Here is a 13,091-nt window from a genome sequence, read left to right on the forward strand (position 1 = left end):
AGCTCTCCTGTCTGTGCGTTGAATTGCTCGGGTTCGTATTTCAGGTGCTGCATGGTGTGGTCCTAATCGCACCCATTTCTCCAGGTTTCTTATACAGACATACCCCTTCTATTGCACTTCGCAGATGCCACATTTTTTTTACAAATTAAAGGTCGTGGCAACTCTGCGTGGAGCCAGTCTGCTGGTGTCATTTCTCCAAGAGCATGTGCTCACTTCATTGTCTCTGTGTCATACTTTGGTAATTTCCTCAGTATTTCAGATGTTTTCATTATTATTGTATCTGTTATGGTGCTCTTTGACCAGGGATGTTACTATCGTAGTTGTCTGGGGGCACCATGAATGCACCCTCCTAAGATGACGAACTTAGTCAGTAGGTGGGTGTGTTCTGACTACTCCACCAGCCGGCCAGTCCTCCATCTCTCCGTCCCCTCAGGCCTCCCTGTTACCTGAAACACACCAATATTGGAATTAGCCCAGTTAATAACCCTACAGTGGCCTCTAACTGTTCAAGTGAAAAGAAGAGTCACGTCTCTCACTTTAACTCAAAGGCTAGAAATGATTAAGCTCATGAGGAAGGCATGTCAAAAGCAGAGACAGGCTGAAATCTAGGCCTCTAGCACCAAACAGTTACCCAAGAATGCAAAGAAAAACTTCTTGAAGGAAATTAAAAGTGCTACTCTAGTGAACACACACATGATAAGAAAGTGAAACAGCCTTATTGCTGATATGAGGAAAGTTTTAGTGATCTGGATAGAAGATGAAATCAGCCACAACGTTCCCTTAAGCCAAACCTAATCCAGAGCAAGGACCCGACTCTCTTTAGTTTTATGAAGGCTGAGAGAGGCGAAGAAGCTGCAGAAGAAAAGCTGGAAGCTAACAGAGGTTGGTCCACGAGGTATAAGGAAAGAAGCCGTCTTCATGACATAAAAGAGCAAGGTGAAGCAGCCAGGGCTGATGTGGAAGCTGCAGCAAGTTCTCCAGAGGGTCTAGCTAAGGTAATCGGTGAAGGTAGTGACATTAAACAACAGATTTTCAGTGTCAGTGAAGCAACCTTCTGTTGGAAGAAGATGCCATCTAAGACTCCACAGCTAGAGAAGAGAAGTCAATGCCTGGCTTCAAAGCTTCAAAATACAGGCTGACTGTACTGTTAGAGGCTAATGCAGAGGGTGACTTAAGTTGAAGCCACTGATCATCTACCATTCCAAAAATCCTAGGCCCTTAAGAATTATGCCTGATCTACCCTGCCTATGGTCTATAAATGGAACAACAATAAACCTAGATGACAGCACATCTGTTTATAACGTGATTTAATGAATATTTTAAACCCACTGTTGAGACCTACTACTCAGAAAACAAGATTCCTTTCCAAATATTACTGCTCACTGACAATGCACTTGGGCACCCAAGAGCTCCGATGGAAATGTACAAGGAGATTAATGTTGTTTTCATGCCTGCTACAACATCCATTCTGTAGCCCATGGGCCAAGGAGTAATTTTTACTCGAAAGTCTTATTATTTAAGAAGTACATCCCACAGGGCTGTTATGGCAGTGATAGTGATTCCTCTGGTGGATCTGGGCCAAGTAAGTTGAAACCTTCTGGAAAGGATTCACCATTCTAGATGTCATTAAGAACATTCATGATTCATGGGAGGAGGTCAACATATCCACATTAACAGGAGTTTGGAAGAAGGTGATTCCAACCCTCCTGTTTGAGTTGAAGGAGTTCAAGACTTCAGTGGAGGATGTAACTGCAGATGTGAGGGAAATAGAATGAGAACGAGAATGAGAAGTGGAGCCTGAGAATGTGACTGAATTGCTGTAGTCTCATGATCAAACTTTAATGATGAGGAGCTGCTTCTTATGGATGAGCAAAGAAAGTGGTTTCTTGAGATGGAATCTACTCCTGGTGAAGACGCTGTGAACGTTGTGGAAATGACAACAAAGGATTTAGAATATTACATGAACTCGGTTGATAAAGCAGCAGCAGGATTTGAGAGGATTGACTCCAGTTTTGAGAGAAGTTCTACTGTGGGTAAAATGCTATCAAGCAGCATCGCATCCTATAGAGAAATCTTTCATGAAAGGAAGAGTTCGTTGGTGCGGCAAACTTCACTGTTGTCTTATTTTAAGAAATTACTACAACTATCCCAATCAGCCATGAACATCAAGGCAAGACCCTCCACCAGCAAAACATTATGACTTGCCAAAGATGATCGTTACAATTTTTTAGCAATAAAGTATTTTTAAATTAAGATGTGTACCTTGTTTTTTAAACATAATGCGATTGCACACTTAATAGACTACAGTATGGTATAGACATAACTTTTAGATATACTGAGAAACCAAAAAAGTTCATGAGACTCCCCTCACTGCAGTGTTCCAGAACTGAAGCTGCGATCTCTCGGAGCTATGCCTGTGCTAAAGTTTCGCTTTAGCCAAACCGACCTACTGCTTTTCTCCGAAGCTCTCCATACACATCTGTCCTTCATTACTGCGTTCCCTCCGTATCGCCTTTCCAGAACACCCTCCTTTTCCCTCTTCTTATATGAAAGTGAATCTGAGAAGCCTTGTCTGAATTTCCCAGCCCTGAGACCCCCTAGAAGTCCTTCCTTGAACTCCTAGAACACCGGTCTCCACCATGAACTTGACATAGTGTCACAGCTAAGTCTTCCCCCCGCTACGTTGGATTATGCTGAAGGGCCCTTGATAGAAAAGACGTTCATCATGTTTCTCTTTATTTCCAGCATGCATCTCATTGTGAGTGCATGATAAATGTGAGCTGATTAGTAATACGCAGTTGTTCTATGTGGCCAAGGAACAGGGCTCAATAATTTTTTTTTATTCTGTATCTTCAGTATCTTAATTTTTGACAGGCAAACTAATCTCTCACTAATTTTAACAACATCTGGGACTTGAGAAACTGTTGCAGGGTGGATTTGGGTGTGTACGGCTCTGTGGTCTCCCCGAGGCCAGTGCTCGGTCTTCGTAGCCCGTGGAATAAACACAATGCTTCTTGAAATTGGGCATCTCTTCCTCCTTGAGTGCTTTCTGTTTCCCTCTAAGACGTTTAAAAATACCATCAGAATCAATAGTTGTATCTGTGGCCGGTGGTGGAACCGAATCAATCTTTTCTCCTCTGGTTTCTCTTCCTTTAAATGCAGATAAAGAGGAAGTGCAAAGGAAACGGCAGAAGCTCATGCCCAATTTCTCGGACAGTTTCGGCGGCGGCGGCGGCGGCGCGGGCGCGGGAGGCGGAGGCGTGTTCGGCGGCGGCGGCGGCGGCGGCGGCGGAGCTGGCGGCGCGGGTCCAGGTACGGAGGGTCCGTTCCTCCTGAAGCTCGTTCACCCTGGAAGGGGCAGCATTTTCTTTTTCCTAGGTTTCTGAGCATGCCTGCGGGTTGAGCGACCGTGACATTTTTTTAGTATATTAATTAAAATTTCTTGACAAATTTAAATTTATTTTTGGAAGAAATGCCTGTTCATTTTACAGTATGAACATAATCCTGAAAACTGTAAGAAGAAAAAAAGTCACCCAAGGCCACTTATCGAAAGAATACCTCCCTAAACATTTTGGTGTATTTTCCCCTTTACTTTTCTTTTCTTTCTTTTTTTTTTTTTTGATATAGTTGTCATGTTCTTTGGAAACATTGAAAAGATTTTATATTATATATACTTCATTGTAGGTATATATTATACCACTCTATCTACTACATTGTAGAAAATTTGAAAATACATAAAATTCTGCCATCAAAGGTTAACTATCTCTAATTCTTTTCATGTATTCATTATAGTAGATATTTATGAATTTCCTCTGAATATGTCTGTGATCATCATTACACATATTACTTTTTTTTTTTTTTTGAAGATAGAGTTTTGCTCTGTTGCCCGGGCTAGAGTGAGTGCCGTGGCATCAGCCTAGCTCACAGCAACCTCAAACTCCTGGGCTCAAGCAATCCTCCTGCCTCAGCCTCCCGAGTAGCTGGGACTACAGGCATGCGCCACCATGCACGGCTAATTTTATATATATATATTTTTTTAGTTGTCCAGTTAATTTCTTTCTATTTTTTAGTAGAGACGGGGTCTTGCTCTTGCTCAGGCTGGTCTCGAACTCCTGATGTCAAGCAATCCTCCTGCCTTGGCCTGCCAGAGTGCTAGGATTACAGGCGTGAGCCACCGTGCCCAGCCTATTATGCATATTACTTTAATCCATTAATTTGTGTTAGTTTTTTATTATCATTGCACCATGACTGTCTACAAAAAGTCATGTATGCCACTGTTACCTAATGTGTTAATGTAAGCATTTCTCCATGGTAATGTAAACTTTATGTGAGCATTATTTCTAAGCATCATTTTAATGACTTATAATATTTCATCAAGTGAACAAATCATGAGGTAGCTTACTTGAATGTTTCCTGTTTTCTGTATAAAATGCTGTACTGAACTCCTATCCATATCACTTTTCTTTTATTCTAGATTATGTTTATAATCTAGATTCTTTGAAGTAAAATGACTGTGTCAGAGGGTAGGACTTATAACGCCAGCTGCGTCCCCAGAGAGTTTTAGCCAGTCTGTGCTTCCACCAGAAATGCGTAAGAATGAAAAATGGGGGCCATTTTCCACTGAGGAGTCAGTATGTTTTTCTGTGATGTGTTTAGTTCATGTTTTCCCTCCAGAGGTTATTTTAGTGTCTTCTACGTAAGCCAGTCTGAGTTTGAGTGGTGACGGCTCAAGGTCAGCCTCTTCCCTTCACGCGGAGTGGTGACTTTCTCCATCACAGTTCCTCTCCCAGTCTGGGCACTGTCTGAGCTGCCAAAATGTGAACTTGGCCACAGTGGAATCATGACTGCCCCAGGGCCCCCAGATGTGCCCTGCTAACTCTCAGCGGAAGCGCCGCGAGGGGGCACAGCACTGTCCCCCCACACCTGCACCTGTGCCCACGTGAGGGCCGTGCACTAAGGCTTGCTGCGTCTTTGCAAAACATCTGCATGATGTTTCCTTGCTGTGCTTGCTATTTCAGGGTACGGCTTCCCAAACTATGGATTTCCTACCTACGGTGGAATTACCTTCCATCCTGGAGCCACTAAATCTAACGCCGGGATGAAACATGGTAAGTCATGCTTTTCTTAATACTAAGGTGAGAAAAAAAGTTCATGCCAAAAAAGGGTTTTTTAATCATTACTTATCACAACAACGTTTTCATCTTGAAAAAACTGATAAATGCAAATAAACTAAGAAGGTACTTTTCCAAAAAGATATTATTTCCCGTGGATGGTGTAAACTCTATTTCTGAAACTTGTTCATATTTATATATTTACTTTGTAAGTGGCATCGAATAGGGGAAAGAAAAGAGCATTAAAAAGAGACAGAGAGACCTGACCGTTCAAACATTAAAAAATCACCAAACTTATCCATCGTCTGTCTTTTTTCTTCAAGTACTACACTTTTGAAATCATTCTGAGTTTTGCAAGGTTGGTCTTTTCCTGTCCAATGCCTGCCCTGAGTAGCGGTTGTTAGACATGTGTCCCTAGTTTCTACGGCGCGTCCATTCTAGTGTTTCCAGCAAAGAAATGCTACTGCAGAGTCTTCCCATGTCCTGAATGCCCGCTTCGTGCCAGGTGCTTTCGCATGTCTTAACTGTAATCTTCGTGACTGCTCTCTAAGGAAAATGTTAGTATCTCTATTTCATGAACGGAAGGCATCGAGATTCAGAAAGGTCCGTTCACTCAGTAACGGCGCATGGCCGTAAGTGACAGAGCCAGAACTGGAAGCAGGGCCAGGTCCCCTACTTAGTACCCGTCACACAACGTGGCTGGGCCTGAAAGAGCAGGGTCGGGACTAGCGCAGTGGGTGTAGCTCCCTCATGCGCCCTGTGCGTCGAGAGCGTGTCTTTAGGACTTGCTCTGTTAATGAGGGTTAGGGAAAAAAATAACTGCTCTGCTTTCAAGAACTTAAAAAATTCCACATGCCTACAATTCACAGAAGCGCTTTATTTCACTCTTCTCCTTTACAAATAAGCAAATGAGACACTTAAGGTTTTGGAAGTATATTAAAAGAACACTTTTTAGAAGTGAGAGTTTAAAATAGCTCCAAAACATGTCATTTATGATACTGTGATGTGGCCATTTTAAACATCATTTTAAATTCTTGTTTTTCTTTTCCCTTTGCAGTAAATTTGCCTCTTACATTTATCTGACCTACAATGCAACAGTGATTTATAACTTAGTAGATTTTACTAAGAAAAAGGTGATGTTTTTTGCGTTTACCTTAGGAACCTTAGACGCTGAATCTAAAAATGACCCTGAAGGTTGTGACAAGAGTGATGACAGAGAGACTGTAAATCTCCCTGGGAAAGTCACGGGACCCACAGAACAAGGCCAGGAGTCCCACCAGCCCAGCAATGGGAGTGACGAGGCTGCTCCAACGCACACAGCGGGAGTGAAGGCCGAGAGTGCTGGTAGGTTCCAGGGTGAGCGGGCACACAGGTGACGACTGCATTGCATCGGTGGGCCGCCGAGGGGTCAGTTGTGGGTACGGAAAGCAGCTTCCAAAAGACATGTTTACCTTCTGCTAACCTAAAGACGATGTGTCAGTATCTAGTTCAATATGTTCTTCAAAGTCCTGTACATCTCTTGAAAAGCATATGTCCAGTCATTTTATTCACACTGGTGTTTTCATTTTCCCTCTGTTGTCTTAGCATATAAAGTACAGAAATTCACATCTCCAGTCATCATCATGTAGTTTTATGGTATGGTGAGAGATAATCACCTCTTTTTTCTGGTTCCACAGATAATAGAGAACAGTTTCCATAAGCTTAATTGTCACTCTGCTCTAGAATCTAGCTTAACTGTCATATTGAAGGGGGACTTTGCTTGAAAATAGGAACTTGTTTTTATCCTGTTGCCCTCTTTGAAGAAGTAGGATTAGGAGGAAATGTACTTTTGTGTTTACTTTGAACCAGCACTCACTAGTGAATGTGTCATGATTCTAGGACATCCTAGACTGTTCTTGGAAAACTCCTTCTATAAAAGGAAAGGTAGTAAATGTTTAAACTTGGTGGCCACACACAGTTTCTATCACCATTCTTTTTCTTTTTTAATACCCCTTTAAAAATGTGCAAACCATGCTTAGCTAGGGAGCTACATAAAAACAGATCATCATGCAAGAGGTTTGGCCTGAAGGCCACAATTTGCCATCTCTTGAAACTAACAAACACCATGGCTCAGGGACATTGATGTACCTATGGCAGACATGTGTTTATTGACACGTTGCCTAGCAAGGTAGTTGTTAAAGATTCCAGTGAAGGATTATTTCACCAAGAGATTGCTTGTTTAAAATTATGGCAAAATCCAACATTGCTTTAGGATTGATCGTTCCCCTTAAAGTAACAGACATTTTTGAACTTTTTCCCCCAGCAAACCACAGGTTCTTTTAGATCAATCTCTGACCATATTTTTCATTGAGCCAGTGTCCAGTTGTGCTTTTTCTAGTGAACATAACCCCAAGCACCAAAAGAAGCCTTTTTAACTAAAATGCTGTGTACTGATCCATCAGAACACATGCTGGTGGTTGGGACCCGAGCAAGCCCCGCCTGCAGAGCGAGTGTGCGAAGCTACGACTGTGCTCATTGCCTTGCAGATAACCTCTTCCTGGAGAAGGCCATGCAGCTTGCCAAGAGACATGCCAACGCCCTCTTTGACTACGCGGTGACAGGGGATGTGAAGATGCTGCTGGCTGTCCAGCGCCATCTCACCTTGGCGCAGGATGAGAACGGGGACAGGTAAATCAGGACTTTGTGCGCCAGGGGTTGTTTTAGGGTAGGAGAGAGGAAAGCATTGTGCAAAGCATACAGGCTAGGGATCAAAAGAATTGCTCAAAGCTATCGGGTCCTGTAGCTAGAACACTCTCCCAAGGACAATAGCGTGTCAAGAAGGTCGAGTAGCACAACTTGCTTCTATTGCCGTCCCCTGTGGGACTCCAGGGAGCTGAAACGCTCATCTCTCTGGGCGAGAAAACTAATGTGCTTGTAGGTAGTGGTGCTTTTTGAAAATCCTTGCTTCATTTATTAAAATAATATTTGGAGACTTGTTGAGTCCTACCAAATCCCTGAAGCATGTTTATCCCAACTGCATTTTATAATGATACCATACTCGAAAAGAAGCCCGATAAAGGCAGCAGCAGCAGCAAAATGATTGAGACAATTGTCATTTTTTCCCAGTTACTGGTTTCTTCTCTACTGCCTGTTAATGGTCACCAGCCTGTGCCTGGCTCATACTCTTGTGACTGTTCCAACCCATGTTGTGTGGGAGTCTAACATTCCAGACACGATGCCTCCCATTCCTGCTACTTACTGAGATTATATTTGCAAAGCCACCTGGCTTCTTTCTAAAACTGTCCTCTTAGTCCTTTCATTGAGACTTCTAAAACGATCTCAAAAGCCTGTAAAAATAACAAGAGGCAGAAGCCATCAGATTCGAGTCAAGTGCCTTATCTGAAACCTTCCCAGAATAGCATCGGCACTGAGAAGTCCCTTTCTGTGGAAGAGCTCTTGGGTGCTGTGTTTTAAACCTCAGTTTAAAAACTGAACCGAACGCTGTAGGAAAGTGCCAACCTCAGGGTTTCAAGCAGAGACCTTTGTTCTCCTTCCTTGCAGTGTAACCGAGGATGTGGTATAACCACTGGCCTTGTTATACAGTGGGAGAGGAACCGGTACAGCCTTCTTTGTCTAGGCCATGAGCAGCAGAATGTTTTCTCAGGGTTCAGTAATCCAGTTAGCATTCACTAGCGTATAGCCCCAAGAAAAAGCAGGTAACCGAGACAGGTCAGCAGTGTTGTAAGCGATGTTTTTAGGGACCTGCTGAACTGCTGAGTCCAAGGGGAGACGAGCATGTGCAAGTTAGAGAGGGGACGCCGATGCCCGAGGGGCTCGTGGAAAGGTGTGCAGGGCACGTGAGTCCCCCTGCTGCGTTGAGGGCGAAGCAGGGAGCCATGTAAGGACCCTGAATGTACACTGGCTGAGGAGGTGGCCTTCCTTATTAAAGCGGGAAATGAATGATTAGAATCCCCTTCTAGAACCCAAAGACACTCGCACACACTGGCTCAGGGAAGCCAAAGAGCTGGGACGTGGGGAGACCGGAGAGGAGCCCTTGTCAGAGCGTAGGCAAATCGCAGCTTTCGGCCATCACAGCTCAGACCTGTTTTCACCGAGCGTGTCACATGTGGGCAATAGTCTGAATCCTGTGGCCATTAGTCATCACAGAAAATACAATAAAGAAAAAAAAAAACTAAAACCTTCTGGTATTGGGGAAATTCCCATCAGGGTGTGAGGATTTGAGAGGGAGGGGACTGTCCTTCGGCTGCGAAGTGCTGATCTGCACGTGGGAATTTTTAGGCCGGTTTTGAAGTGTGCCCTGTTTCTTGGTACGTGTGCATCACGGCCGTGCCGACGCCCGCCCGTGGCAGGAGTCTCCTCCAGCATCAGCTTTCAAGGGGCGACGGTGAAATCATCCACTTAGAAATCTCTCTCAACTAGTCAAATCACGATTTAGCTTTTTAGGCCCTTCTGTGCCTAAAATAATCCCAAATAAAATGTGCTTGCTGTTGCTGAGAGAGAGGCCTGAGTAAGTGGCACCCGACACTCCCTGAGGATGTCACGTGCCGATGCCGTGCCACCGCGCGGTGCCCGTGTGCTCTGCCACACTCTGAAGGCGTCACCCCCGGGTGTCCGTCTGCAGCTCCAAGGAGCAGGGCACGTGTCCCTCACTCGGGACAGTTTAAGACAGCGACGGCTTTGGAGGAACACAGGCCTGGGCCGAATCCAGCGTCACCACTTGCTGCCCGTGTGGCCTCGATCGAGTTGTGTTGCACCTGTAGGTCTCAGTTTCATCATCCCAAGAGCGAGGATGATGCTACCTGCCTCAGAGGGGGGTTGTCATGGTAAATAAGACAATGCCTGCCAGGTGCTTACCAGAGTCTGGTAAATAGCAGCTCCTAACAAATAGTAGCTACTTTTATTATTGTTGAGTCATTTCAAATTAGTTTTAATAATAACTTTTTTAATAATTACAAATATTATCTTCTTAGGAATGATGTTTTGGCCCCTAGGTTTCTTCTGCCATTTTTATTTCCCTGCCTGTCCTGCATGCTAGGGCTGCAAAGCCGACTGAGACACAGAACTTGCCAGAGAGGGAGAAAGACGTATAGAAAAAGTTGCATAGCCACACAGTAGATTCGAGAGGGACACCTCCCGCAGCCCGGAGAGCTGAGACAGTGTCCTCTGAGGACGTAAGGGCTGGGCTGGGTCGTCAGGGATGACAATGGTCGTCATTCCATTGTCTAGGCAGAGAAAAGGAGCAAAACCACTGCGGGCAGGGTGGGTGTTTGCCAAGTGCCGGGTGATGGGGAATATGATTACTTTGTGTCTTCAGAAGTTTGCTTCAAGAATTTTCTTCCAATAGTTAAAAGCCCGACTCTATTTTTCCCTCTGGGGATCTTGGAAGATTTTTTAAAAGCCACCACACAGTGTTTTGGAGGAGGGTAGCAGGGCCAGGTGAGGGTACTAAAATTTTTCTGAACAATTAACAGTGCCAGGCATTCATTTTACACACATCATCTGTTTGTTAGGGAAAGTCCAGGAAAAGGTAAAGGAGAAAGCACCTGAAATCATGGTACAGAGGTAGAATTGGGATTCGAACTTGGGTCTGTCTGGTGTGGAAGCTGGGCCCCTTTACATTTCAAAGGAGCAAACACCACAGGGAAGCCTAGCAGCCTTGGGTGGGCCAGCCTCAGAGGGGCAGGTCCTCTGGAGGTAGCAGCCCCCTCAAATTCCAGACATTGTATAGGTTCAAAACATTTTGGGGTCAAATAAAACTCGGTATGAGAGCCAGATTCGGTGTGTAGGTCTAACCGTATCTTGGGTCTCTTTCTTTTTCATTAACATTTTAGTTGATTATTGCCACTGTATTTTCATTCCAGTGTCTTACACTTAGCAATCATCCACCTTCATGCCCAGCTTGTGAGGGACCTGCTAGAAGTCACATCTGGTCTGATTTCCGATGAAATTATCAACATGAGAAATGACCTGTACCAGGTAAGCAGAAATCTCCAGGAGTCAACTGAAGGAAAATCCTTGGTGTCTTTTTTCTGTACACGTGGGTGCATGTTATTTTAAGTAATGTTAACAGCAGTAAAAATAAAACAAACCCTTTTGTAGGTAATATCCTAAAAGCTCATTAGTTGAGAATATTATTTGATCCGTGAGGATCCTTTGATCCGTGAGTGTGGATGGCAATCAAGCCACAGCGAAATTCAGCAACCTGCTGGTGGAAAGCAAACTTTAACCTTTAGAAATGTAAGAGCTGATCCATTTTAGAGGGAGAACCTAGAGTAAAAATGTCACTTCTGTCAAGAAAAATAAAGTCGAAAAAAATGAAGTTAGAAAAGCCAATAAGAACGTTGAAGTCTACTGAAACATACTTTGGCAACATCCAGATTAAATGCCCGTCAAATAAAAATGCTGACGTCCGAACACAGAAAGGGAAAGGTTGCTTGAGGAGGAAAAGGTGTCTTTCAAAAACAGAGTGACAGCTCAAAGTGAGGGAAACCGGGAGTGCCGGAGTTCTGCCCAGGCAGGCTCAGGTGGGCTGACAGCCCGCTGAGGACGCTGCGGAGAGAGGGTGGCTGGGGGCTCAGCAAGGCCCCTGCTGGCACATGTGGGCTACGGGGCAGTCGGGGGGACACAGGTCGCTTGGACAGAAGCAAAGCCCGGCGCCCTCACAGCCTCGCTGGCCAAGGGACTGCAGTGGCGCTGCCAGGCTGGGGTCCTTCCTCTTCCGTCCCTCTGTCCCCGCCCCACTGCCCAGCTGTGTGAGCCTCCTGGTTCTGCCCCGTCTCAGCTTTCCGCCTTTCCCCTTCCCGTCACCTGACCCAGAGTGTCCTCCCTGTCCTTCACTCAGACCCTGACTCAGACACATCTCACTCCAGATACGGGGCCAAGATTTTCTGTAACTATTTACTTGCCAAAGGTGCCTGTTCCAGCTCTCAATTTTTACAGCAGGTAATATGAACCATTTTTATTTCCTCACTTTAAAGGAAACTTCTAAAAATTACTTTAAAGAAATCAATTTTTGCTGGGGACGGTGGCTCACGCCTGTAATCCTAGCACTCTGGGAGGCTGAGGCAGGAGGATCACTCGAGGTCAGGAGTTCAAAACCAGCCTGAGCAAGAGCGAAATCCCCGTCTCTACTAAAAATAGAAAGAAATTAGCTTGACAACTAAAAAAATATATATAGAAAAAATTAGCCATGGTGATGCATGCCTGTAGTCCCAGCTACTTGGGAGGTTGAGGCAGGAGAATCTCTTGAGCCCAGGAGTTTGAGGTTGCTGTGAGCTAGGCAGATGCCATGGCACTGTAGCCTGCGCAACAGAGTGAGACTGTGTCTCAAAAAAAAAAAAAAAAAAAATCAATTTTTAATTTTCTTTAATAATAAAACTTAATTTCCTTTAATTTTAAAGGAAACTATTAAATTATTCATTTGCTTATTTTTATTTCCACACTTTAAAATATGCTTTATAATACATTTAAAGCAAAAGTACTAAAATGTTTCTCTGTAGCTCTTGATAGATTTTTACTTGTGAACAGGTAAAAAGTAACAGGCTTTCTGATAGGGAGAAATAACCATTTCCCATTCAGTACAAGCCATTACCCTTCTTCTTTGGGTGTCCTGCTTAATGCCAAAGTAAAAATAAATTTAGAGACTTTTCACTGACTCATAATATAAAATGATTAGGATGAAGTCTGATTTTAGGTTTATATCTAAAAGATATCTTTGCAAACTTTCATATCATTTGGGGGGGTTGTTGATATTTGGAAAGTCATTTGGCCCATAAAGCTTGATTCTCTCAGACTTTTGGACTGGTCGTTCCTTGTAACCATCACGAGTATATGAATAAAACTAGGAATGGGACATTGTAGCTTCTCAGTCCTCCTTTCAAACACTGTTTAACTCCATTGCCTGTAGGTCAGATTAAAGGAATTACTTGTTTTTCTGTTTATAAATAGCATCTGCAAAGGACACAGCGCAACAGGATTAGC

The 13,091-nt window shown here is 44.0% G+C and overlaps 1 protein-coding gene across 2 annotated transcripts in view; it reads left to right on the top strand.

The window, feature by feature from the left end:
• The window catches only part of NFKB1 (nuclear factor kappa B subunit 1), a 118,808-nt gene that overhangs the window by 90,110 nt on the left and 15,607 nt on the right, over positions 1-13,091 (top strand). For both annotated transcript variants that reach the window (XM_045536646.1, XM_045536647.1), the window contains exons 12-16: positions 3,163-3,312; positions 5,019-5,108; positions 6,270-6,455; positions 7,637-7,778; positions 10,973-11,087. In XM_045536646.1, the coding sequence (XP_045392602.1) occupies positions 3,163-3,312; positions 5,019-5,108; positions 6,270-6,455; positions 7,637-7,778; positions 10,973-11,087 (683 nt within the window). The remainder of the gene's footprint in view (positions 1-3,162; positions 3,313-5,018; positions 5,109-6,269; positions 6,456-7,636; positions 7,779-10,972; positions 11,088-13,091) is intronic.

The sequence above is a fragment of the Lemur catta genome, chromosome 24, assembly GCF_020740605.2.
Source record: "Lemur catta isolate mLemCat1 chromosome 24, mLemCat1.pri, whole genome shotgun sequence".
Lineage (NCBI taxonomy): Eukaryota > Metazoa > Chordata > Mammalia > Primates > Lemuridae > Lemur > Lemur catta.